The 23442-nt window shown below is 40.5% G+C and overlaps 2 protein-coding genes across 2 annotated transcripts in view; both read left to right on the top strand.

Annotated features, from left to right (window-relative positions):
* Positions 1-280: 280 nt before the first annotated feature.
* Positions 281-2361, top strand: LOC124555823. Its single transcript, XM_047129890.1, has 2 exons — positions 281-413; positions 1607-2361. The coding sequence occupies exons 1-2, from the start codon at positions 281-283 to the stop codon at positions 2359-2361; spliced, it is 888 nt and encodes a 295-aa protein (XP_046985846.1).
* Positions 2362-2910: 549 nt separating this feature from the next.
* The window catches only part of LOC124555822 (outer dynein arm-docking complex subunit 3), a 314791-nt gene continuing 294259 nt past the window's right edge, over positions 2911-23442 (top strand). Inside the window, exon 1 of the mRNA XM_047129889.1 lies at positions 2911-3109. Within this exon, the coding sequence (XP_046985845.1) occupies positions 3022-3109 (88 nt within the window). The 5' untranslated portion in view covers positions 2911-3021. The remainder of the gene's footprint in view (positions 3110-23442) is intronic.

The raw sequence follows: 23442 nt of genomic DNA, 5'->3' as shown, positions 1-23442 counted from the left end.
GAAAGCGACGAAACGAGTCAGGCTAAATTTACACTGCCCGCGATGCGATGCGATGCGATGCCGAGCCGAGCGGAGCGATGAAGCGCTGAAATCGCGTGACAATTGGCAGGCTTGGTTTAACAATGGCAACAGAGCGGTGACCGTTTAGACTGCAGGCTGGGCCGAGCGATGTGATGCGGTGCGAAGCGATGACTCCGCTGCAGTCGCAATCGAGTTTGCGTTTCGCGCGAGTTTTTGAAGCGATTGCTTGTTTGTGCTTGCGTCTAATTGCCTGCTTGCGATGGACGTCGAAAGACTAATTAACAATGTGCGTGAACGCCCCGTGTTGTGGAACCAGAAAAATAAATATTACCACAATAGGGATTTTATTCGTCAAGCATGGAATGAAATAGCTGAAGATTGTGGAACAGACAGTAAGTACAAAAAAGTAAAATAAATAGCTACAAGATTCCAAGAAACAAGTAACACAAACAACTTCGTTTATTTTCTAATTTTAATTGTGTATAGATACTATTACAGTATTTTGATAATGAAATGACGTTCACAATAGTTACAGAATTGATAATTTCGACATGAAATATATTTGCATTAATGACTGTTGACATAGTTTTTGAAGGCCTCTCTGACACTCCTCGCTCTTCTTGAAGCACTACTGTTTGCTCTGTCATTTTGGAAGCATGCTTCTAAAGCACTGTGTTCTGTTATGTCCTGGTCAATAGGCAATTGAAGGGAAATGTCAAGCCCATCTTTATCGATTATTATATTGTGCAAGACGCAGATGCACTGAATAATAATGTCTGCATGTTCTACAGAAGTTTCAATTTCCTTTCGGAGAAGACGCCATTTGCTGGCCATGATTCCAAAAGTGCGTTCAACCACGGTTCTAGCCCTCGATAGCCTCCTGTTAAATAACCTCTCTTCCTCAGTCAGTGAAAGTCCAGAGAAAGGGCGCATTAAGTTTTCCAGTAGTGGAAAGGCTTCATCTCCAACCAACACTAATGGGGCTTTTACTGAAGTACCTGGTAGTTCTTTCGGTGGAGGCCAGTTTTCAGTTTCGTTCAAAATATTATTGTACAAGTTACTTGCTCTAAATGTGCCACCATCTGATTGCTTGCCATAGCCTCCAATGTCAACTGCTATTAATCTGCAGTCAGCATCGGCTACAGCTAGTAAAGCAAGCGAAAAATATTTTTTGTAATTGTAATACATTGTCCCAGAATGAGGGGGACATTTAACCCGAACATGCTTACCATCAATGGCCCCCACACAATTCGGAAAATTCCAGTTGGCATACATGTGTTTTGCAGCGATTTGAAGCAGTGGTATAGTAGGAGAAGGCAGGTGTACAGGGCTCAGAATTTCACATATTGCGGCGCACGTTTCACGCACACATTGTGCGACTGTAGTTAGACCCATCCGAAACGACTGTGAAAGTGCATGGAAAGACATCCCAACCGACAAATATCTGAAAAAGAATGAAATGAGCGTAATTGAAGGATGTGTAGGATCTCCGTAGAATTTTCAGTTAATGTGCTAAGGACAAAAAATGTATCAAGTATACAGTGTACTTAATTATTTACGCATATTTTCACGTCTATATTTTCAGGCGAGGTACTGAAGAATAAATGGAAGAACCTACGTGACACTTTCCGCTCTGAACTCAAAAAAACCCGTGCTGAACGTTCAGGAGACGAAGGTGGCATGCCGCCTTTCCAATCCAATTGGCCGTGGTACAATCTAATGACCTTCCTGACTGACATAATGACGCCACGGAAGACGAAGACTAATGTTCATCACAGTGAAAGAACAGCATCGCAACACGACGACGCACACGACGACGTACCATTTTCATCAGCTCTTACAGAGAGAGAGAGTGTTTCACCTGATGAAACCAACCAAGCCAGGTCTTCAAGACTGTCTGTAAGTTCAGAGGGTAGCGTTTCGATGCCTCCTCCCTCACCCACCCTACACACAAACCAAAACAAGAGATCCAAGAAATCGACAAACTCTGAGTTGTTAAATATAGAGAAGCAAAAGTTGAAGCTAATTGAGCAACAAATGTCGAAATCAGAAACGCAAGATGACAGCTATCATTTTGTAGTGAGTTTGCTGCCAGCAATGCGAAAACTATCACCAGCAGCTCAGTTGAGAGCCAGGATAAAAATTCAGCAGGTTCTTTTGGAAGAATTGGATCAATCAACCACTTCCACTGCACATTCGTTGATGCCACCGTATGCACCTGAAAGTCCAGTTGAAATCGTAATTGCTGGAAAACCGCAAAATGAAATAGTCATTTCTGAAATTCAACCTGATGACATTGTTATTTCAAGCCACCAAGATTCTGAAAACTTTGATACTTAAGTGAGTGAACTGTGATGTATTTTGCTTCTCATTGTCAACTACGTCAAAATTTATTAAAAAGAAAGTTTGAATCTATCACAATTTGTAAATTTTTCATAATAAAATGATTGCTGTAAAATTAATATTGTGTACTTACCTGATGGTGATCATAACTTTCTCTTCAGGGGTAATAGCCATTCTGAAATTTGTGTTTTGCTTCTGTAATCTATTTGAAACAGACGACACTATATAATCAAATGTCTGTGTACTCATTCTGAAATAATTCCAAAATTTATCCTCATCTTTTCTCAAGTCACTGTACAAATGATGAAATTCTCCTAAATCCCTCCTCTGCTTGTTGATTTCATGCACCCATTCACGACTGCGTTGAATTCTCAGAGCACTGTTTTCTAATAAAAAAGAATTTACTGGGTCGAGGAAAAACGACATCGTGCCGAGACTGGTCAATTGCTGGCCAGATCGCGTGCGCGCGCGCTCTGTATCGTGTGCAATGTGAACACTCCATCGCATTGCATCGCTTTGGCCATTATGCCTCGCGTCGCAGGCAGTGTAAACGTACACTCAGGCTTCCCGTTCGCTGTCCCTGTTGTGTACTACGATGCGTTGCCATGGTTTCGTCCCACGCTTTGCTACGACTCGAGTGAAATTGTATTGGGAAGTATGCCGCTTTTCAGTAAAAACAACGAGAAAGACTTGGCAGTTATTAGCAGGAAAATTGCTGAGATGAAAAAGAAGATCCAGTTATCAGGTACAAACAAACTTGAAATTCGCTTGCGCAAATGTTTCGCGATAACGCTTCCAGTTGTTGCACTGCCTCAGCACGGCGTCTGACGCACCCACCACAACAGTGTTTGTGTATGTGCTCACTTTAGCTAAATCCTCACACCTGTGCTCGGAATTAGAACAGCAGACTATATTACTCAAGTAGTTTCAGATGACAGGCAGCAAATGTTTATTGAATTGAGACAATCGTGACCCATGGATTATTTCTAGCGATTGTATCGTATAAATTTGTTCTCTTCTCGATATAAAAGTCCGCTCCAATTTTGATACTTTGGATTTAACTTCGACGCAGAGATCTTTTTTCGCTACTTACTAAGCGGATGTATTGAAGCAGATGAAACGGAGACCAGAAGACACTGTCATTCCTCAAACTGAGCTATTTTTTATGCTGTCCCCTTTTCTCGCCTTTAATGCGAAACAGGCAACGCGTAGACTCAGTTACCATTGATCCCAATCAGTTAGTATCTACTGCGAAATTTTTGGATCGTTTGCGTTCTCACTATCATTAGTGTGTGCTCTGAGTTAAACTATTTTCCCCTTGCTTGTCCAGTAATTATCTAATAATTTTGTCACAGAGAGAAGCCCTTTTCTGCCTCATTCAGGCGAAAATTTTTTTACCTGTCTTGCTGCATCTTTCTTTCAGATACATTTCCACCACAAATCATATCCACTTTCACATTGCTGTGTAGTAGGTTACTAGAAGTTTTGTCTAATTATCATACTGATCACTCAAATTAAATGAATGCAAAATATACTGGTATTATCATAATTTTCAATGGATGGCTCTGTGATAAATCGAAAAATTAAATTTCTTATCACATATAATGATTGCAATCTTACTCTTGCACTGTGCTACATTTTTCTCCAATACATATAATGTTTAAACATGTGTTATTCACATGAAAGCAAATTGATGGTTTCATTACTACTCACACATACTACATCAAGCACAACACGTCTCTTTATTTCTTGTATCGAATCTTGCTTGTCTGTCTGATCTTGCTTGTCCATCTGCCCGACCTTTTCATCATTCAATTTACACATCCACAGAATTGATTACATGTCACATTTTATACTCAAAACAAAATTGTTCATGATTACAGCACCTGTTCAAAGAGTGACATACATGTTAGTCATTATAACATAACATTATGCTATAAAGGTGTAAATAACATGGATGAACAAAACTATACAATAATTATCCAGACATATGAAAAGCTTTTTCTGAACTGCATAAAAATCAGTGACATCATGCCAACTGCAAAAATGGTTTTACTCAATCTCTCTGAATCTCATGCATGAAGGCATGTACCATAATTAATATTTTTAATTTTAGAAACAACTTGTAAGTGTACAGTATGTACTCCAATTTGTAATTATTCAATATACAGCTGTAATTCATATTAAAATTTTAATAGCATACTTGTAAGTTGTAAAATGAACAGATAAACACATTTTTGACCAATATTGTGTGTAAAGTAATGTACTGGAAAAGATACTTATATTGACAAATAAATAAATAAATATAATGTAACTCTTGCTCTTGATGAACAAACACACACCGTTTTTGGTTTACTATTGTTCTCTTACATAATTCCCTCATGCAATTTCCTTATCTGTTCATAGAATGTAGCATATTTAATTATCTTTATAAGAACTGAGTGATGGAACACAGTGTTTAAGATGCAGTAGGATAATTTAAAGAGTGACAATTATTCAATTATATGAAAAGAAAAATAAATTAGTTACAAACTATGGTGTGCACACAGTTTATTAAACATATAAATGCCACTACAGATATTCAGATTTATGTTATGATGTGTTTGATATGCCTGTCATCATTTTTGATAATGTGGCACAGATGAATAGTGAAATTCTGCGTGACCCACTGAAGTGTTGCAACATTGATGCTGTCGATGACCTGCTGAATGGCTGTTTTCAGGTCAGCAGTGGTTTTGGGGTTATTTCTGTACACCTTGTCTTTAATATAGCCCCACAAAAAGGAGTCACATGTGTTCAGATAAGGAGACTATGGTGACCAGTTGAGGCCCATGCCATGCAGTGGCCTCTGTGTGCCCCAGAGCCAGAACACGGTCCCCAAAGTGATCCTACAGGACATCAAACACTCTCCTGCTTTGACAGGGTCCAGCTCCATCTTGCATGAACCACACCTTGTCGAAATCAGGGTCACTTTGGTTAATGGGGCTGAAATAATCTTCCAAAACCTTCACGTACTGTTCGGTAGTCACCGTGCCATCAAGGAATATCACACGATTGTTTCATGATTGGACATTGCACACCACACAGTCACCTGCTGAGGGTGAAGAGACTTCTTGATTGTGAAATGCAGATTTTCAGTCCCCCAAATGCACAATTCTACTTATTGACACACCCATCCAAATGAAAGTGGGCTTCCTCACTAAACCAAACCATAATGTGCATGCTGATTCTCATCATGCCTTGCAGCCACCCATGCAGTTTGAACATCCTAATGCAAACTGTTCAGAAGTTATGATGATTTTATTTTGTATAGTTCAATAACTGTCACCATGTAGAAGAAAGAAGTTCCTAATTCCAAGCCAGTGTTAATTATGGCTACTACTCCATTGTCAGTTACAATGGATTCAGTTTATTTACATGTGAAGTAGTACTAGGGCTGCAATCTTTCACCATTTATTTCATTTATCTTTATCCATCAAAGGATCATCTCATAATCATATAGGAACTGCCAAGGCAATACAGTGCAAATCAATAGCTCAAAATATACAATACATAGAATACGTAATATACTTTATGAATGTAGCACAGGTGGTCGGGCCATGACCTTGATCGAGTATCAATCTCAGCATCTGCCTAATTGGTTTTGGAAAACCATGGAAAATCTAGATCAGAGCAACTCCATCCTATAGAATATGAGGTCATTGTTTTTAATAGCTCCACTGCCTCACGTGCTTGGTCCCTATTGTACAAAGTTCCTTTATTTACACATAATTTGCTTCAGGTAACTCATACTATAAAACATAATTTCATCTTTCATCCCTGCACACACTGAGGACACCCACTGGTGACTCATTGACTGTGAACATGCTGCTGTGCTCCTTGCACAGACACCAGTCTGTTCAGAGCTGACTCCATGCCCACATATAGTCGAGCTGGAAAACAGAATTGGCATCCCCCCATGAAGAGTGAGATGTTGAACTCAGGAGAAAGACATGACATTAATATCATGCATTATACGTCTTGACACATAATTTCCTTGTGAGAGCAGTAACCCGTGACCATGTATTGAAGTGGAACAGGGTGTTATAGTTATCCCCTTTTGTTACTAGCCCCTGCTCTGAATCCTCTAAGTAATCTTTAATTGTGTAGTATGTATTACTTATGAAGAATGTTTCAGCTGCATTTTTAAAAAGTAAGCCGGCCGGGGTGGCCGAGCGGTACTAGGCGCTACAGTCTGGAACCGCGAGACCAATACGGTCGCAGGTTCGAATCCTGCCTCGGGTATGGATGTGTGTGATGTCCTTAGGTTAGTTAGGTTTAAGTAGTTCTAAGTTCTAGGGGACTGATGACTTCAGAAGTCCCATAGTGCTCAGAGCTATTTGAACCATTCCTTTTTTTTATTTTATTTTATTTAAATTTTAAAGTAAACATTTTCATTTCGTTTCACAATTATTATATAATTTTAGTCCCTGATACATTTTTTTAAGTTTTTGTTTGTTTTTTTCCTTGTTAAATATAAGTCTAAACATGCTCTTGTCCCATGTTTATGTACAGAACTATTAATGAAATACCTAGTAATGTTTTCCCTGATATTCACCTCATATTGGTAGATGTACTCACTTGGTGCAGTAAGGATGTCCAATTTTGTAAATAGCTCATTACAACAAACCTGACTGCCACTCCTGTGTATTAGTCTTACAAGCCTTTCCTGCTGTTAAAAACTGTGCCTTTGAACCCCAGAAAAGAATTCCATGGCTAAAAATTGAGTGCACCTAGGCATTGTATGTCATGAAAAGACATTGGCTGCTACAAACTGATGCTAAAACCCTAAGAGCATAACATACTGATGGCATTATTTTTGTCAGTATCTTCATTTCATGTCAGCTGACAGTCATTGTTCATCCCTTAAAAAATTTGTGTTTGTTAAACAATCTATGCCTGCTGGCCACTGTGGCTGAGCAGCTCTAGGCACTTCAGTCCGGAACCGCGCTGCTGCTACGGTCTCAGGTTCAAATCCTGCCTCGGGCATGGATGTGTGTGATGTTCTTAGGTTAGTTAGGTTTATGTAGTTTTAAGTCTAGGAGACTGATGACCTCAGATGTTAAGTCCCATAGTGCTTAGAGCCATTTGAACTATCTATGCCTAACATGACAGTTGTTTCATCTCTTCATGCTGAAGTGCATACTATTTTCCTTAATGTTCAACATTAATTTATTAACTACTGCCCAGTCTTAAACATCCTTGAGGATTTTATTTGCTTTCTCTACTAGGAGTTCTGGTGTTCTATCAGTGACTATGAAGTTACTGTCTTCAGCAAAGAGAACTTTTTCCCCATGTCTCATACCTATATTTATATGTTTCTTGTCTGACAGTTGTTTCACTTAAAATTTATCATCATCAGATGTGTGAACTAACTGTATCTTTTGCACCATGTTCCCTGGATAAGTCTGAAACCACTCATTCTCTGTCCCTCTTATACCCAGTTTGTTTAGCGGTATTTTATAGTCCACAGCGTCAAAAGCATTGGATATATGTGAGAATATGTCTGTAACACAGCCATCCTTCAAGTACCAATTTTTGAACTCTTTAATGTCCAAAATTGTATCTCACCCACTTTGGAAACCAAACTATGCTTCGTTAAAATGGTTGTTTTTATTCATGTAACTCACTATTATTTCTTTCATGATTAATTCAATTCCTTTTGAGAGTGAAGACAGAAATGGAACTGGCCTGTAGGTTTGAATGCTTTCTGCTTTATGCTTCTTTAGTACGGGCACAACTCGTGCATGCTTCACATAATGTGGAAAAATACGTGAACTAAAGGTCTCATTTATTACATTTGTTAATGGGGCTTGTTTGCTATCTATGCATGCATTCAGCACAGAAATGGGAACCTCATCTATGGCTGCTGGCTTCTTATTTTTTAATTTTTGTATTGTCTTCCTGACTTTTGGGGCTGTTTTGGGATATCATGATTGTACTTACTGTGGAAATCATTGTGGGTACTGCACGTGCTTTTGCTGGATCTTCTTAACAATACAGGGAAATAATCATTTACAAAATTTGCTAATTGCTGAGGACTTTCTATTATTCTACCCCCATCTTTGATTTGTATGTAATTATACCTGTGTCTGACAGTTTGTTGTTTTATTACATCTCACACTACTATTCGTTTCTTTACTGTGTTATGCAATGATGGAAAAAATCACAACACCAAAAAATAGTTAATGCAGAGTAATGAAATTTCAGGAACAAATTTGTCTAGGTAACATACTTAAGTGATTAACATTGCAAGATCACAGGTTAATGTAAGTGCCAGATAAGCCATTGCAAATGTCAAATGCTGGTACACTAATAACTGGTGTAACCACAAAATGTTGAATGGAAGCGTGCAAACATGCATGCATTGTGTTTTACAGGTGCTGGACATCAGTTTGTGGGATGGGGTTCCATCCTTGTTGCTCCTGGCCAGTCAATAGAGAGATGGTTAATTCTGTTTGTGGATGATGTTGGAGTTGTTATCTGATGATGTCCCATATGTCCTCAATTGGAGACAGGTTCAGTGATCAAGAAGGCCAAGGCAACATGTCAACACTCTGTAGAACAAGTTGGGGTACAACAGCAGTATGTGGGTGAGTGTTATCCTGTTGGGAAACATCCCCTGAGATCCCGATCATGAACAACAGTACAACAGGTCTAATCAGCAGACTGACATACAAATTTGCAGTCATGGTGCATAGCATAACCATGAGAGTGCTCCTTCTCTTGTACAAAATCACACCCCAGACCAATATTCCAGGTGTTGGTCCAGTGTGTCTAGCATGCAAACAGATTGTTTGCAGGCCCTCATCTGGTCTCCTTCTAATCAACATCATCACTGGCACTGAGGCAGAAAATACAACAGACCTCCACCCTGCCCTCCAATGAGCTCTCGGTTGACACCACTTAAGTGACAAATGACGGTGGTTTGGGGTCAATGGATGCACACTACAGGGTGTCGCGTTCAGAGCCTTCCTTGAAATCACCAATTTGTAAGAGTTCATTGTGCCACTGTGGTGCCAACTGCTGCTCAAATTGCTGCTCGAGATGCAGCATGATGCACTAGAGCCATACCAAATGCAGTGGTTGTTCCTCTCAGTAGTGTTATGTGGCTGTTTGGGGCCTGGCCTTCTTGCAACCATACATTCTCATGACCATGGCTGCCAGCAATTATGTTTAGTGGCTACATTCCAGCCAAGTCTTTCTGCAATAGCATAGAAGAAACATCTGTCTTCTCGTAGCCCTATTACATGACCTTGTTCAAACTTACTGAGGTGCTGATAGTGGGATCTTTGTTGCCTTAAAGGCATTCTTGACTAACATCAGCTCACCACTTCCAGTCTCAAAGTTAACTAACACTCATGACTGTTACAGTGTGTATTAAAGAAAACCTGATCTTCATGCTCATAGTGGTACTATTAGCACCACTTTTATGTGACTGGCAAGACATTTGAATAGACATCACCTTTCAGGTAACCTACCAACTTGTGTTTGTGTCATACAACTCCTTCTTGGTGTTGCAATTTTTTCTGGCAGTGTATATTATTTTGCCATTGAACATTTTTTTGCAGCAATCAGTACCCTCCCCCCCCCCCCCCCCCCCCCGGCCCCCATCCCACACACACATATTTTTTATACCAGTTAAAGTAATCTAGAAACTATGTATTACTGTAGTGCTTTTGCAAATAAATGAGAAATTTTTGTGTCTTGGAGAAATTTCTAATACCTGCAGTTATCCATGTATTTTCCTCAGCTGCTGCTGTAGAAATGGCTACTTTTGGAAATGTGCCATCAAAAATTGATTTAAACAATGTGCAAAATTTAGAGAATTTAGCTCCTACATTGTTTTCTGTACACAGTTAATCCCAGGTTTGATTTTCCAGTGTCCAAGAAAAAGTATGTATCTTACATTCTGAGAACAGCCATTTGTTGGCTCACAGTTTTGCACATTCTACCAAGCCAGTCTTTAGCTTTATTATCTGACAATAATGATCTGAAAGGTCAATATCTTCTTGTTAGGGATATACACATTTTAATTCATTTGTGACAGGTACATGAGTGGAATGCATTGTTTATGGTACTATCCAGTATACTGTAGTCAACTCACAATTAGTTAATTGTTTAGCTTCTGAAACTTAAGGATGACTTACTAGTAGTTGATATTTATGTGTGAGTTTTTGGATGCACCATGGATTATTAACTGCTCGGCCTCACTCACACTATTATACATCACTGTGAGGTAGGAAGAACTGAAAGGTATGCTTATTGACTCTATGAACATTAATTTCCATGACAATCTCATCAATGTACCTTTGGTGCACTTAATACTTAAAAAATAAGAACTCTTCGCCCTTACCATGTTGTTAGTGAAAGGTATCATGTGAGAACACAAAATTTTTGTGATGCCATGATAGGGAAGTAGCGTGTCACACATTCAATCAGTAAGCATGCTGTGAGACATGCTAAGGGCACAAGACAGTTATCTGTTTGGAGGCTATAGCAGAATACTACACACTCATGTACCACCCTCAGAAGGTGCAGGCATCAACACTATCTAATTTTATATCTCATACTGAATTTGTGAAATGATTTCTTCATGAAAATGTCAGTGATTCTGTCTTCAATGACACCTGTTATTTGCAGATGATATCAGTATTACATGTACCACTCATTTTAACAGTCATAATAGTCATTTTTGGGACTCTGGGCACTGACTTTCAGTTCCTGTTACATCTCATTATCAAAGGTTTTCTGTGAAAATTTAAGTTAGAATGGTTACTAATTACCTTCTAATATCTGGTCTTCTGCCAGCATGTGTAACTGGAGCAGCTTACCACCAGTTCTGCATACTTAAATAAATAGTGTGCCTAGCACTGTTAGCTGTAGGTTCTCCACAGCATGATGAAGCCCCAACACATTTCAGTGCTGAATTCATCAGTGCAGATAACTGTTTACTTTTGGGAACACAGGAGAGGTTGAGGAAGAGCTGTTGAATAGCTGGCATATTTCCCTGATTTACATTTTTTGGGAACATGTCAAGAAAATTATGAACATTACTTCAGTTGTCACCAGAGTGGACTAGTTTGCCCAAATCAGTTTGATATAGTTTCATAATAGGAAACAGTATCCTGTCATGCTTGGCTGAGTCGGATAGTAATTGGAGTAAAACCTATAGAGCTTACAATGTCCATCTGAAAAGTGCAGTGAGTTGTCTCATAAAATAAAGAAAGCAGAATACGTTTACTGGCATCCAAAGTTATCATCATCAGCTATAACACACTTCTGACACCAGTTGTAAAGCTGTTAGAAAATGTCAGCAAATACCTCTTATGGAAGTGTCATGTGTTGTTAGATATCCTCATCAGTACAAGAGATGAGAACTGGTGCTACCAATATGATACAGAGACCAAATGACAGTCAATGAAATGTTGTTCATGGTCTTCCCCACCTCCCAAAAAAGTTGACTGACAAAATCCAATATTAAGATGATGTTGGTTACGTTTTTTGACAGCAAGGGCTTGATCCTTCATGCATTGCTCCCTGAGGAACATGGAGAAGATGATGAATACTATGCCACTGACTGTTGCTTAGTCTCTGGATCATATTGGTAGCAACAGGTCCCATCTCCTGTAATGATGCAGGTATCCAACAACATGTGACCATGGTGCTTTGAGCAATTCCATAAGGAGCATTTGCTGAGAGTTTCCAATAGCTTTACAGTCAACATTGGAAGTATATTGTACCTAATGGTGATTACTTTGGAGACAAGTAAAGGTATTTTGTTCATAACAGTTTTTTCCTTCATTTTCTGAGACTTTTCAGATGACCATGTACACTCCTGGAAATTGAAATAAGAACACCGTGAATTCATTGTCCCAGGAAGGGGAAACTTTATTGACACATTCCTGGGGTCAGATACATCACATGATCACAGTGACAGAACCACAGGCACATAGACACAGGCAACAGAGCATGCACAATGTCGGCACTAGTACAGTGTATATCCACCTTTCGCAGCAATGCAGGCTGCTATTCTCCCATGGAGACGATCGTAGAGATGCTGGATGTAGTCCTGTGGAACGGCTTGCCATGCCATTTCCACCTGGCGCCTCAGTTGGACCAGCGTTCGTGCTGGACGTGCAGACCGCGTGAGACGACGCTTCATCCAGTCCCAAACATGCTCAATGGGGGACAGATCCGGAGATCTTGCTGGCCACGGTAGTTGACTTACACCTTCTAGAGCACGTTGGGTGGCACGGGATACAGGCGGACGTGCATTGTCCTGTTGGAACAGCAAGTTCCCTTGCCGGTCTAGGAATGGTAGAACGATGGGTTCGATGACGGTTTGGATGTACCGTGCACTATTCAGTGTCCCCTCGACGATCACCAGTGGTGTACGGCCAGTGTAGGAGATCGCTCCCCACACCATGATGCCGGGTGTTGGCCCTGTGTGCCTTGGTCGTATGCAGTCCTGATTGTGGCGCTCACCTGCACGGCGCCAAACACACATACGACCATCATTGGCACCAAGGCAGAAGCGACTCTCATCGCTGAAGACGACACGTCTCCATTCGTCCCTCCATTCACGCCTGTCGCGACACCACTGGAGGCAGGCTGCACGATGTTGGGGCGTGAGCGGAAGACGGCCTAACGGTGTGCGGGACCGTAGCCCAGCTTCATGGAGACGGTTGCGAATGGTCCTCGCCGATACCCCAGGAGCAACAGTGTCCCTAATTTGCTGGGAAGTGGCGGTGCGGTCCCCTATGGCACTGCGTAGGATCCTACGGTCTTGGCGTGCATCCGTGCGTCGCTGTGGTCCGGTCCCAGGTCGACGGGCACGTGCGCCTTCCGCCGACCACTGGCGACAACATCGATGTACTGTGGAGACCTCACGCCCCACGTGTTGAGCAATTCGGCGGTACGTCCACCCGGCCTCCCGCATGCCCACTACACGCCCTCGCTCAAAGTCCGTCAACTGCACATAAGGTTCACGTCCACGCTGTCGCGGCATGCTACCAGTGTTAAAGACTGCGATGGAGCTCCGTATGCCACGGCAAACTGGCTGACACTGACGGCGGCGGTGCACAAATGCTGCGCAGCTAGCGCCATTCGACGGCCAACACCGCGGTTCCTGGTGTGTCCGCTGTGCCGTGCGTGTGATCATTGCTTGTACAGCCCTCTCGCAGTGTCCGGAGCAAGTATGGTGGGTCTGACACACCAGTGTCAATGTGTTCTTTTTTTCCATTTCCAGGAGTGTATAATGAGCTTTAAGGAAAATTGTTCAAACACTTCTTTATAAATTTATTTGGCAATATCTTTAATAAAATATAATTTGTGTGAACTTGTTTTTATTCATTCTCAGAACCTTTCAGATACCTCACACACATAATTCATAAATTACAGATTAAATATAATATGTTTCTTGACACTAAATGATTCACTGTGTGTGAGCCATCATTCCCCAAAGTTTGTTAGTGATGTTTTAAAATGCTCTGCATGCAAAATTTCAACAGTGCTTATGTTTCAACATTTGCATCGATTGCTCCCATTTTTTACCATTTGTTTTTGGGCACATTACCTCTTTAAAGATTTTTGTTGCTTCTTTTTTCTATTTACTCTCCAACATATCCACCTGGCATTGCCTTATCATATCAAAGTTTGGAATTCACTGGTTCATTGCTTTTATAATAAAACTTCTCTGGTCAACTGTCTGTCATTCTCATCTTCTTCATCCTCTCTTTTCTTCATCAGTAATTCTGTTATTTCTTTTTATAAATTCTCTCAGTTATCCAAATGATTCTCCTTTTCTACAGCGCCTTGGTGTATTTCAGCCCACAGTGGTATTCAGTGTCTTTTTTGTGCTGTAGGTGTTTCTTAGTCATACTATTATTGATGTTTTGCTCAGGTTGTTGACTTGTTCTTTTGGTTCCTATGACTACATTGTCTTTAACGACAAGGTAGTTCACTATTTGTCTGTACTGTTGTCCTTCTGGCTTAACCCCCAACACTCTACAATTGTTTTAATTATTTTTTATGTCCATTTTGTTGTTTGTTACTTTTCACTGTCTGACCGCTTCATCCAGTGCTAAATCAACCAACTCTGGTGATGATCCATCTCCTGGTTTGACCCCTGTCTCAGTATCATACTCTTACTACAATGCTCCTTGGTATGTTACACTTGCACCAGTGTCTATCAGAAACGACTGAGGTATTCAACCATAACAATCTTCGGTCACTTACTGAGTGATTTAAAGAATTTAGTCAATAATAAAATTAACTTCAAATCAAGTCATATCTGCTTGACAACTCCTACTCCACAGAGGAATTTCAGAATGTGTACTGTAGTAGTATGGTGTGTGTGTGTGTGTGTGTGTGTGTGTGTGTGTGTGTGTGTGTGTGTGTGTGTGTGTGTGTGAATCTTATGAAATCATGTAAATGGTCAGCATGCCCCCATATTTTCTGCTAAGATGATTTTGTATAATTAGCTAAATTAGAATCCATTGGAAGCCTACATGTATTGAATATTCAAATTTAAAGGAGGACAGCAATCAGTCACAAAAACTGTTGTTTCTACAGTCAGCAATCAGTCACTAAAATCCATAATTTACTGCATATCCAGATTTTGACTGTAATGTAGGCATCGTTAGTTCATTACCAGTAGAGCCACACATTTTCCAACGTGTCAGACCATAAACTTGTGACAACTAACACCAGCATTTACATACTAGAAACAACATGTGGCATGTTGTTTCTGCCATGTAAAGGATAGTGTCATTTGAAACTTCCTGGCAGATTAAAACTGTGTGCCGGACCGAGACTCGAACTCGGGACCTTTGCCTTTTGCAGGCAAGTGTCTCGGTCCGGCACACAGTTTTAATCTGCCAGGAAGTTTCATATCAGCGCGCACTCCGCTGCAGAGTGAAAATCTCCTTCTGGATAGTGTCATTTGTCACAAGTTTATGTTCTGACAAGTTGGTATCCACACAACTCTTCTGATAATGCATGAATGATGACTATGTTGTAGTCAGAATCTAGATCTGCAGTAAATTATGGATTTTTGTGACTGACTGTTGTTCTTCTTTAAATTTGAATGTGATATAATTGTAACATTGACTCAGTCGATATAATAGAAAGACTTCTGAATTATGATCCACAGAACATGCAGATAACTTACTATCTAACTGACAATCTCAGCTGTCATATATTATTTACTTCTCTGTTCTCTAGGATTCACCTGTGTCTGCCTATCAGTTGAGTCAGATAACTTCTTGCTGTCCGTGAAGGTTACTATCATCATCTAGTTCTTGAAGGATCTGTATTCTGGCACTTCAGACAGAATAAACATCTGTTCTCTGCCTCCTTATCCTCTTCTAAAGCCTGCTTTGTAGTCTCCTGTTGTGCATTCTACCTGTTCTTCTACTCTCTTCTGGAAACAATATCTAGCAGGGATGTCCCTTTTTTTAATTATTTTCATCCTTATTTACTTGTTTTCTATATCTTGATACTATGACGGCATTCTTCAATCCTTCAGGTGCTTTCTTCATCCCTTTGACCTTTGTAATATGGTCTAATGCCTTTCTGCCTTTCCACTTTGTCATCTTAACTGCTATCCCATTCTCTATGGCTGCCTTGTTGTTCTTTAGGTCACTTTGAATTGGGCCCATTCAAAGATACGAATGTATAACTTCTACTTCTGTCCCAGGTTCCATAGTCTCTTTGGAAGGTTTACAGTCCAGAAGGTTATGTAAGTACTCTGCCAGTGCCCTACTGTTTTTCTTTTTTGTGTATGACCATGTCTCCCTCCTTTCTTGTTTCCTACAGAAAGTTTGTCACCATGTATCTCATTGGTCTCTCTCTAAATTTTCTGAAAAAGTCTCTGTTGTTTTTGGTTCATTTTAAAGCTATTCTTGCTCTCGCCAGTTCTTACTTCATCCATTAGCTTCTCATCCATCTTATTTTTTTACTGTTTCATTCATCACTTGTATGAATAACTATCAGTTTTCCATATTTTTGTTGCTGCCCCAGTTTCTCCAAGTGTTTCTCCTGTTCTCCACTTCCCTACAGTTCTTATATCATCACCAGGTTTTCTTATATTTTTCTTCCTTCATAATTTGGTATGTTTCCTCCTTTCCTATCAGAAAGTCACAGTTTGTAGCAATTGACAGTATCTAGTCTAGTCTAACCTAATCTAATCTAAGAAAATTGTTGAGTAAAACAGAAGTAATAATTGATGTTCCCCAAAAAAGTGTTATGGGTCCTCTACTGTTCCTGATCCATATAAATGTTTTACGAGACACTCTGAGCAGCCCTCTTAGATTTTTTTCATATGATGCTGTCATTTATCATCCTATAAAGTCATTAGATGATCAAAACCAATTGCAAAAAATGATTTAGACAGATATTAGTATGGTTCAAAAAAATGCAATTGACTCTAAATAATGAAAAGTGTGACGAAATCCATATGAGTACTAAAAGGAATCTGAAAAATTTCAGTTATATGGCAAATCACTAATTCAACTAAATACTTAATTATTACAGTTAAGAATAACTTAAATTGGAATGATCATGTTGATAATGTTGTGGAGAAAGCAAATCAGAGGCTGTGATTTATTGGCAGAACACTTGCAAATTGCAGCATGTCTACTAAAGAGACTGCCTTCACTCCTCTTCTGGAGTACTGCCACGCAATGTGGGATCTGCATCAGATAGGTTGACAGAGGATATTAAAAGGTTCAAAGAAGGGCAGCTCATTTTGTATCATCATGAAATAGGGGAGAGAGTGCCACAGACATGATACACAAATTGAAGTGGCAGTCATTAAAACAAATGCCTTTTTCATTGTGGCAGGATCGTCTCATGAAATTTCATCACCAACTTTCTCCTTCAAATGTGAAAATATTTTGTTAGCACCAACCTACATATGGCGAAATGGTCATTGCTGTTGTTGTGGTCTTGTCCTGAGACTGGTTTGATGCAGCTCTCCATGCTGCTCTATCTTGTGCAAACTTATTCATCTCCCGGTACCTACTGCAACCTACATCCTTCTGAATCTGTTTGGTGTATTCATCTCTTGGTCTCCCTCTATGATTTTTAACCTCTACACTGCCCTCCAATACTAAATTGGTGATCCCTTGATGCCTCAGAACATGTCCTACCAACCAGTCCCTTCTTCTTGTCAAGTTGTGCCACAAACTCCTCTTCTCCCCAATTCTATTCAATACCTCCTCATTAGTCATGTGATCTACCCATCTAATCTTCATCATTCTTCTGTAGCACCACATTTCGAAAGCTTCTATTCTCTTCTTGTCCAAACTATTTATCGTCCACGTTTCACTTCCATACATGGCTACACTCCATACAAATATTTTCAGAAACAACTTTCTGACACTTAAATCTATACTTGATATTAACAAATTTCTCTTCTTCAGAAATGCTTTCCTTGCCATTGCCAGTCTACATTTTATATCCTCTCTACTTGGACCATCATCAGTTATTTTGCTCCCCAAATAGAAAAACTCCTTTACTAATTTAAGTGTCTCATTTCCTAATCTAATTCCTTCAGCATCACCCGACTTAATTCGACTACATTCCATTTTTCTCATTTTGGTTTTGTTGATGTTCATCTTATATCCTCCTTTCAAGACACTGTCCATTCCATTCAACTGCTCTTCCAAGTCTGACAGAATTACAATGTCATCGGCGAACCTCAAAGTTTTTATTTCTTCTCCATGAATTTTAATACCTACTCCGAAAAATTCTTTTGTTTCCTTTACTGGTTGCTCAATATACAGATTGAATAACATTGGGGAGAGGCTACAACCCTGTCTCACTCCCTTCCCAATCATTGCTTCCCTTTCATGTCCCTTGACTCTTACAACTGCGATCTGGTTTCTGTACAAATTGTAAATAGCCTCTCGCTCCCTGTATTTTACCTCTGCCACCTTCAGAATTTGAAAGAGAGTATTCCAGTCAACATTGTCAAAAGCTTTTTCTAAGTCTACAAATGCTAGAAAAGTAGGTTTGCCTAATAATAAAATAAGAGTAATCAGAGCTCATAGGAAAAGATTTAAGTTTTCGTTTTCATGCACACTGTTCAAGATCAGAATGGTAGAGAAATAGCTACATGTTGGTTTGATGACCCTTCTGCTGGGCACTTAATTGCGAATTGAGAGTAATCATACAGATGTTTCTCCTCATGTTATCCAATCTCCTGCATGTATCAACCTTCCCTTTGTTTTTGTTTCTACTGCATCTTTGTCTCACTCATCTAACTCAATTATTCCATACCTGCAAGCAGTCAGCTGGCATAAGAAATATTTTCATAGTCCCCCTAACTTTTTCTGTTTATGGAAGTGAAGTTTTCTTTCATAAAAAATAACAGCACTTTGGTCAGAGCGCGTAGATGGACCAGAGACATGAGGTTGATCTCTGACATTGTCTTTACAACAGTCATTTTATAGATAAAAAAATGGTTCAAATGGCTCTGAGCACTATGCGACTTAACTTCTGAGGTCATCAGTCGCCTAGAACTTAGAACTAATTAAACCTAACTAACCTAAGGACATCACACACATCCATGCCCGAGGCAGGATTCGAACCTGCGACCGTAGCGTATAGATAAAAGATATACACTACAAAATTTCTTTTGCAGATATAAATTCAGAAGTCAGTTCTATGTGTTGGGGATATATATACACCCCGGACAGTGTTCTTAGTATGTATAAAAGACAACTTCACTTTGTAAGCAGAAGAGGTTACAGGAACCATGAAAATGTTTCTTACCCCAGTTGACTGCTTGATGATGCTGAAGAATTGGTTTAGGTTTTTGCAGTATATATCTTTTATGTCCTTCTATGAAAATGGAGCTTGCCAAAGTGGGATGGCTTGCATCGCTCTATGTTAAAGACTGGTGTATTGGTGCAACTACATTGATAGGGTATCTGTGGAGAGGCCAGATAAAAATGTAGTTCCTGAGAAATGGTAGCAGCCTTTTCAGTAGCTGCAGGGCCACTGAAGTAATGTGGCACACTTGAAAGCAATGCGCATTAGCAGTGTGTTGTCATCTGCAGGAGTGTGCTGTGAAAGAGCAGTACTATGAACTTCCAATACAGGCCACCATGGACAAGTGCCTATTTAAAACTATGCTCGTACTCAGTTATCATGTTATACTGCTTGCATACATTTGCCTTATCTTGTTGTGTTCAGTGTATGTCATGGTGATTGTCATACATGCCACAGTCCAATAAAGTTGTACTAACATTCTTGGTTGTGTTGAGTGTCCAAGTTACAACACAGGTGGCAATGGGGATGGGGTTGTTCTCCGAGCAGTTTTCAGTCCCTGGCTGGTCTTCTGTTGTATCTACAGTGTCTGATGATGCTACCGATCAGTTTTTACACCAGTTGTTTGATCAGCAAGGGTTTCTTACTGCAGCATTGCACCATATCAGTCAACAGCAGGAGGCATTCATCACAGCGCTACACAGTCAAACCCAGGTATTGCAAATGCTTGCCTCTGTTTTGGTCACATGCTCATTTATACTCCACTGTTTCCAGCTTCTGGCTTACAATGAGTCTGTCAAAGAATTGGGAGCCTACAAAAAAAATGGTTGTAGAGCTTTCATACATTTGGACTGACTGGTGTTACCTTATGCTGTGCTTTCTTTTTGTCTCGGTTATCACCTCATATGTATCAACTCCTTTGTCAACTGGCCCCACTGCAGGATCCCTCTTCAGTCCCTTTTGATAACATGCACAAGCCTCTGTTGAAATACTACTGTAAATGGATGCACTTCATTGCTGCTCGAGTTGAGTTCTGTATGTGTCACAAGAAATGGGAACATTAATATAAGCCTTGGGCAGCTGAGCTTCACAGTTTAAGTCATAGTTGTCACTTTGTCACTGACATCCATAAGGAGCCATAGGCTGACCAACTGATTTATGATGCAATCATTTAGTTGACCCCCATTTGTGAGGTTCGTGAGTGGGCCCTTCAATGTGAAAACCACCCTCTTTCCAACATTCTGACTATTGCACAATCGTATGAGGTTTTGAGGGCTGCAAGTACTCAAAATGAATCATGGTGTGAGGTTGCAGAAGTTCAACACGCTTCCTCCCACCATTTGTTGGATGGTTCACAGGGATCAATATGGTGGCAGTGGTCTGTGCATGAGCAAAACATCATGGTGGCCAGCCCACCTCCTTGCATCAGCCCTGGCCAAAGCAACAGCACAGCAAGCCTGGTAGTGAATAACAACGCAAGCAATCCGTACTTCCCTTTCATCCATTGTGTTTTGTCACTCATGATAGGCCGGATTGTCCTAAGTGGTGGGCCATTTGCCACCAGTGCAATAAAATGGGCCACATTGCTCCTGTTTGTAATGCAAAACTCCAACAGCCTGTTGTAGACACTGACAGGGATGTCAGTTGTGTTTTGGCAATCGCCAATGCACGCAATAAACTTTTTATTGATATCAAAGTTTAACAGAAGGTTTTGTACATGCAAGTTGATACTGGTGGTGCTGTGTCATTACTCAACTTTCAAACATATATGGACTTGGGCTCTCCCTCTTTAGTGCCAGTGTCACATACATTTGTCACCTACAATAAAAGAATTCTGATATTGTGTAGTTTCTTGGCACCACTCACATATAAATCTGTGGTTCGTCTGCTCACTTTTCTGGTGATGAGAAAGACACACAATAAAAATATTTTTGGTTTGGACACCATTAACCTACTTTTTCCAATGAAGTTAATCTCATCTCTGATGAAGTGCCTTATACACAATGCGACTCTTTATGCTCTGAATTTTCCACCTGGTTTCTCAGTGGGTTTGGGTTGTGCCAATAATTTCAAAGCCCACATCATCATGAAACCTTCAACCAGACCCTGTTTCTTTTGACCTCACCTGGTGTCAATGGCACTCTGTGACCGAGTCAAGGCAGAGCTCAACTGCTCGTGGTCTCCAGGGTCATCCATCTGATTGATTCCAGCAGATGGGCTACCCCTTTAGTCATTGTCAAGAAGCCATCATGATGGTTACAACTTAGTGCCAATTTCTGTCCATTTTCAATCTATCATTGACATGCATTCCTTGCCACTCCCTGATGAACTTTTTGCTAAGCTTGCTGGTGGTCAGTATTTTTCCAAGATTGATCTCCCTGATGCATATTTGCAGCTTCCCATTGATGCCGACTCTCAAGGGCTCTTTGTCATTAACACACATTTTGGATTGTACCAGCACTTGCAGTTACCATTTGATATGGCGTGTGCCCTGGGGATTTTTCAACCATTTCTTGAACAACTTAAGAGTCTGTGCCTGACTGTGCCAACTATCTTGATGATATTGTGGTCTCCGGCTTCTACACTGCTGAACATCTCAACAACTTATGTCTTATGTACACTCTTTTCTTTTTTCAGCTTTCTACGTATCTTCAGTTTGAGGTCTCTTGTGCTGGTATCAAACCCCTTCATCAGAATGTCTCTGCATTTGTGGCTCTCCCACGTCCTATGTCAGTCAAGGAACTCAAGGTGCATTTTTTGTAAGATTGTTTGTTATCATCAGTTTTTGCTGGGGGCAGCATCAGTTGCACAACTGTTACATGCCTTGCTGTACAAGGGGACATATTTCCACTGATTGCAGGCATGTGAAATGGTGTTTTCCAAACTGAAGTCTATGTTACAATCTGCACCTAGCCTTTTAACCTACCAACAAGGTCAACATTTAATGTCAGGAGCAGATCGTCCCAGCATGGGCTGGGGGTGGTATTAGCTCATGAATATTCTGATGGCTCCAAGCGGTCTATTGCATATGCATTGAAGATGCTTAATTCAGTTCAGACTAGATATTCACAAATAGAGAAAGAAGCCCTCACCATTGTTTATGTCTTAAAGAAGTTTCATGTTTTGCTGTAGGGTGTAAATTTCCATCTTGTCATGGATCACAAGCTGTTAGTTTCACTGTTTAACCCTTCAGTGTCATTGCCAGACAAAGCAGCAAATTTACTTCAATGTTGGGCACTGTTTCTCTTTTGGTACAGCTATGAGATTCACTTCTACTCCACAGCTAAACATAGGAATGCTGACATGCTTTCCCATCTTCCAGCTGGTCTGGACTGGCCCCTGTTTTTTATTCGGAGGAATTACCATTTCCATGTTCACAAATGCGCTTAACAATCTGTCTATGGCTTTCCAAACACAAGAGCTTGGGTTGTGCATGCTAATGCTACTGATCCAATTTTATGGAAAGTGATACATTTTGTACAACATGGCCATCCTGAGGCATCCGACCCCCTCCATAACTACTGTGTGTTTTGGCATCATTTCTTTGTTGTTGATGGTGTTGCACTCCTTGATACGGACTATTCAGCTCCTCATGTAGTGATTCCTTGGTTCTCTGTTTGGAGATCCTGAAATTGCTGCACACACTGATCACTGGGGGGTGTTATGCATCAAGGCATTAGCCCTCTGTGAAGTTTTTTGGTCTGGTTTGGATGGTGACATCACTTGTTTGCCTGCAGCATATTCTCAGTGCGCATCACAGCAAGCTGTTCTACAGGCAACATTGTCTCCATGGCTGCAAGCTTCGCAGGCCTGGGACCATCTCTACATTGATTTCACCAGCCCTTTCCTTAATGCATACTGGCTAGTAGTAATTGATGCATTCTCTTGATTCCCATATGTTGTTCATTCCCTGTCAACATCAGCCTCTGCCACCATGGCAGCCTGTCGAAAATTTTTTCCATCAAAGGACTTCCACCAGTGTTGGTTTCTGATAACAGACCTGAGTTTGTGTCACAGGAGTTTGCCTCCTTCTCCAGCATCCACGGGATTCACCACGTTTTTGCCTTGCTCTTCCACCTGCAGTCCAATCGTGAGGTCGAAAGTTCAGTTAGAACATCCGAAACACAAATGAAAAGTGCACGAGTCAGTCCCCATACAATGTTGCCTTGGATCAATTTCTGTCTTCCTATTGGTTTATGCCATCCATCGACAACAGTCTCGCCGAACTGCTCCAGGGGGATCAACCCCAGATGCTCCTGC

This window comes from Schistocerca americana, chromosome X, assembly GCF_021461395.2.
Source record: "Schistocerca americana isolate TAMUIC-IGC-003095 chromosome X, iqSchAmer2.1, whole genome shotgun sequence".
In the NCBI taxonomy this organism is placed as follows: Eukaryota; Metazoa; Arthropoda; class Insecta; order Orthoptera; family Acrididae; genus Schistocerca; species Schistocerca americana.
This window is presented reverse-complemented; position numbering and strand designations above follow the sequence as displayed.

Coding starts and splice junctions, on each gene's coding strand:
- LOC124555823 (XM_047129890.1), top strand. CDS start 281: ATGGACGTCGAAAGACTAATTAACAATGTGCGTGAACGCCCCGTGTTG. Junction 414..1,606: donor TGAAGATTGTGGAACAGACA/GTAAGTACAAAA, acceptor CTATATTTTCAG/GCGAGGTACTGAAGAATAAA.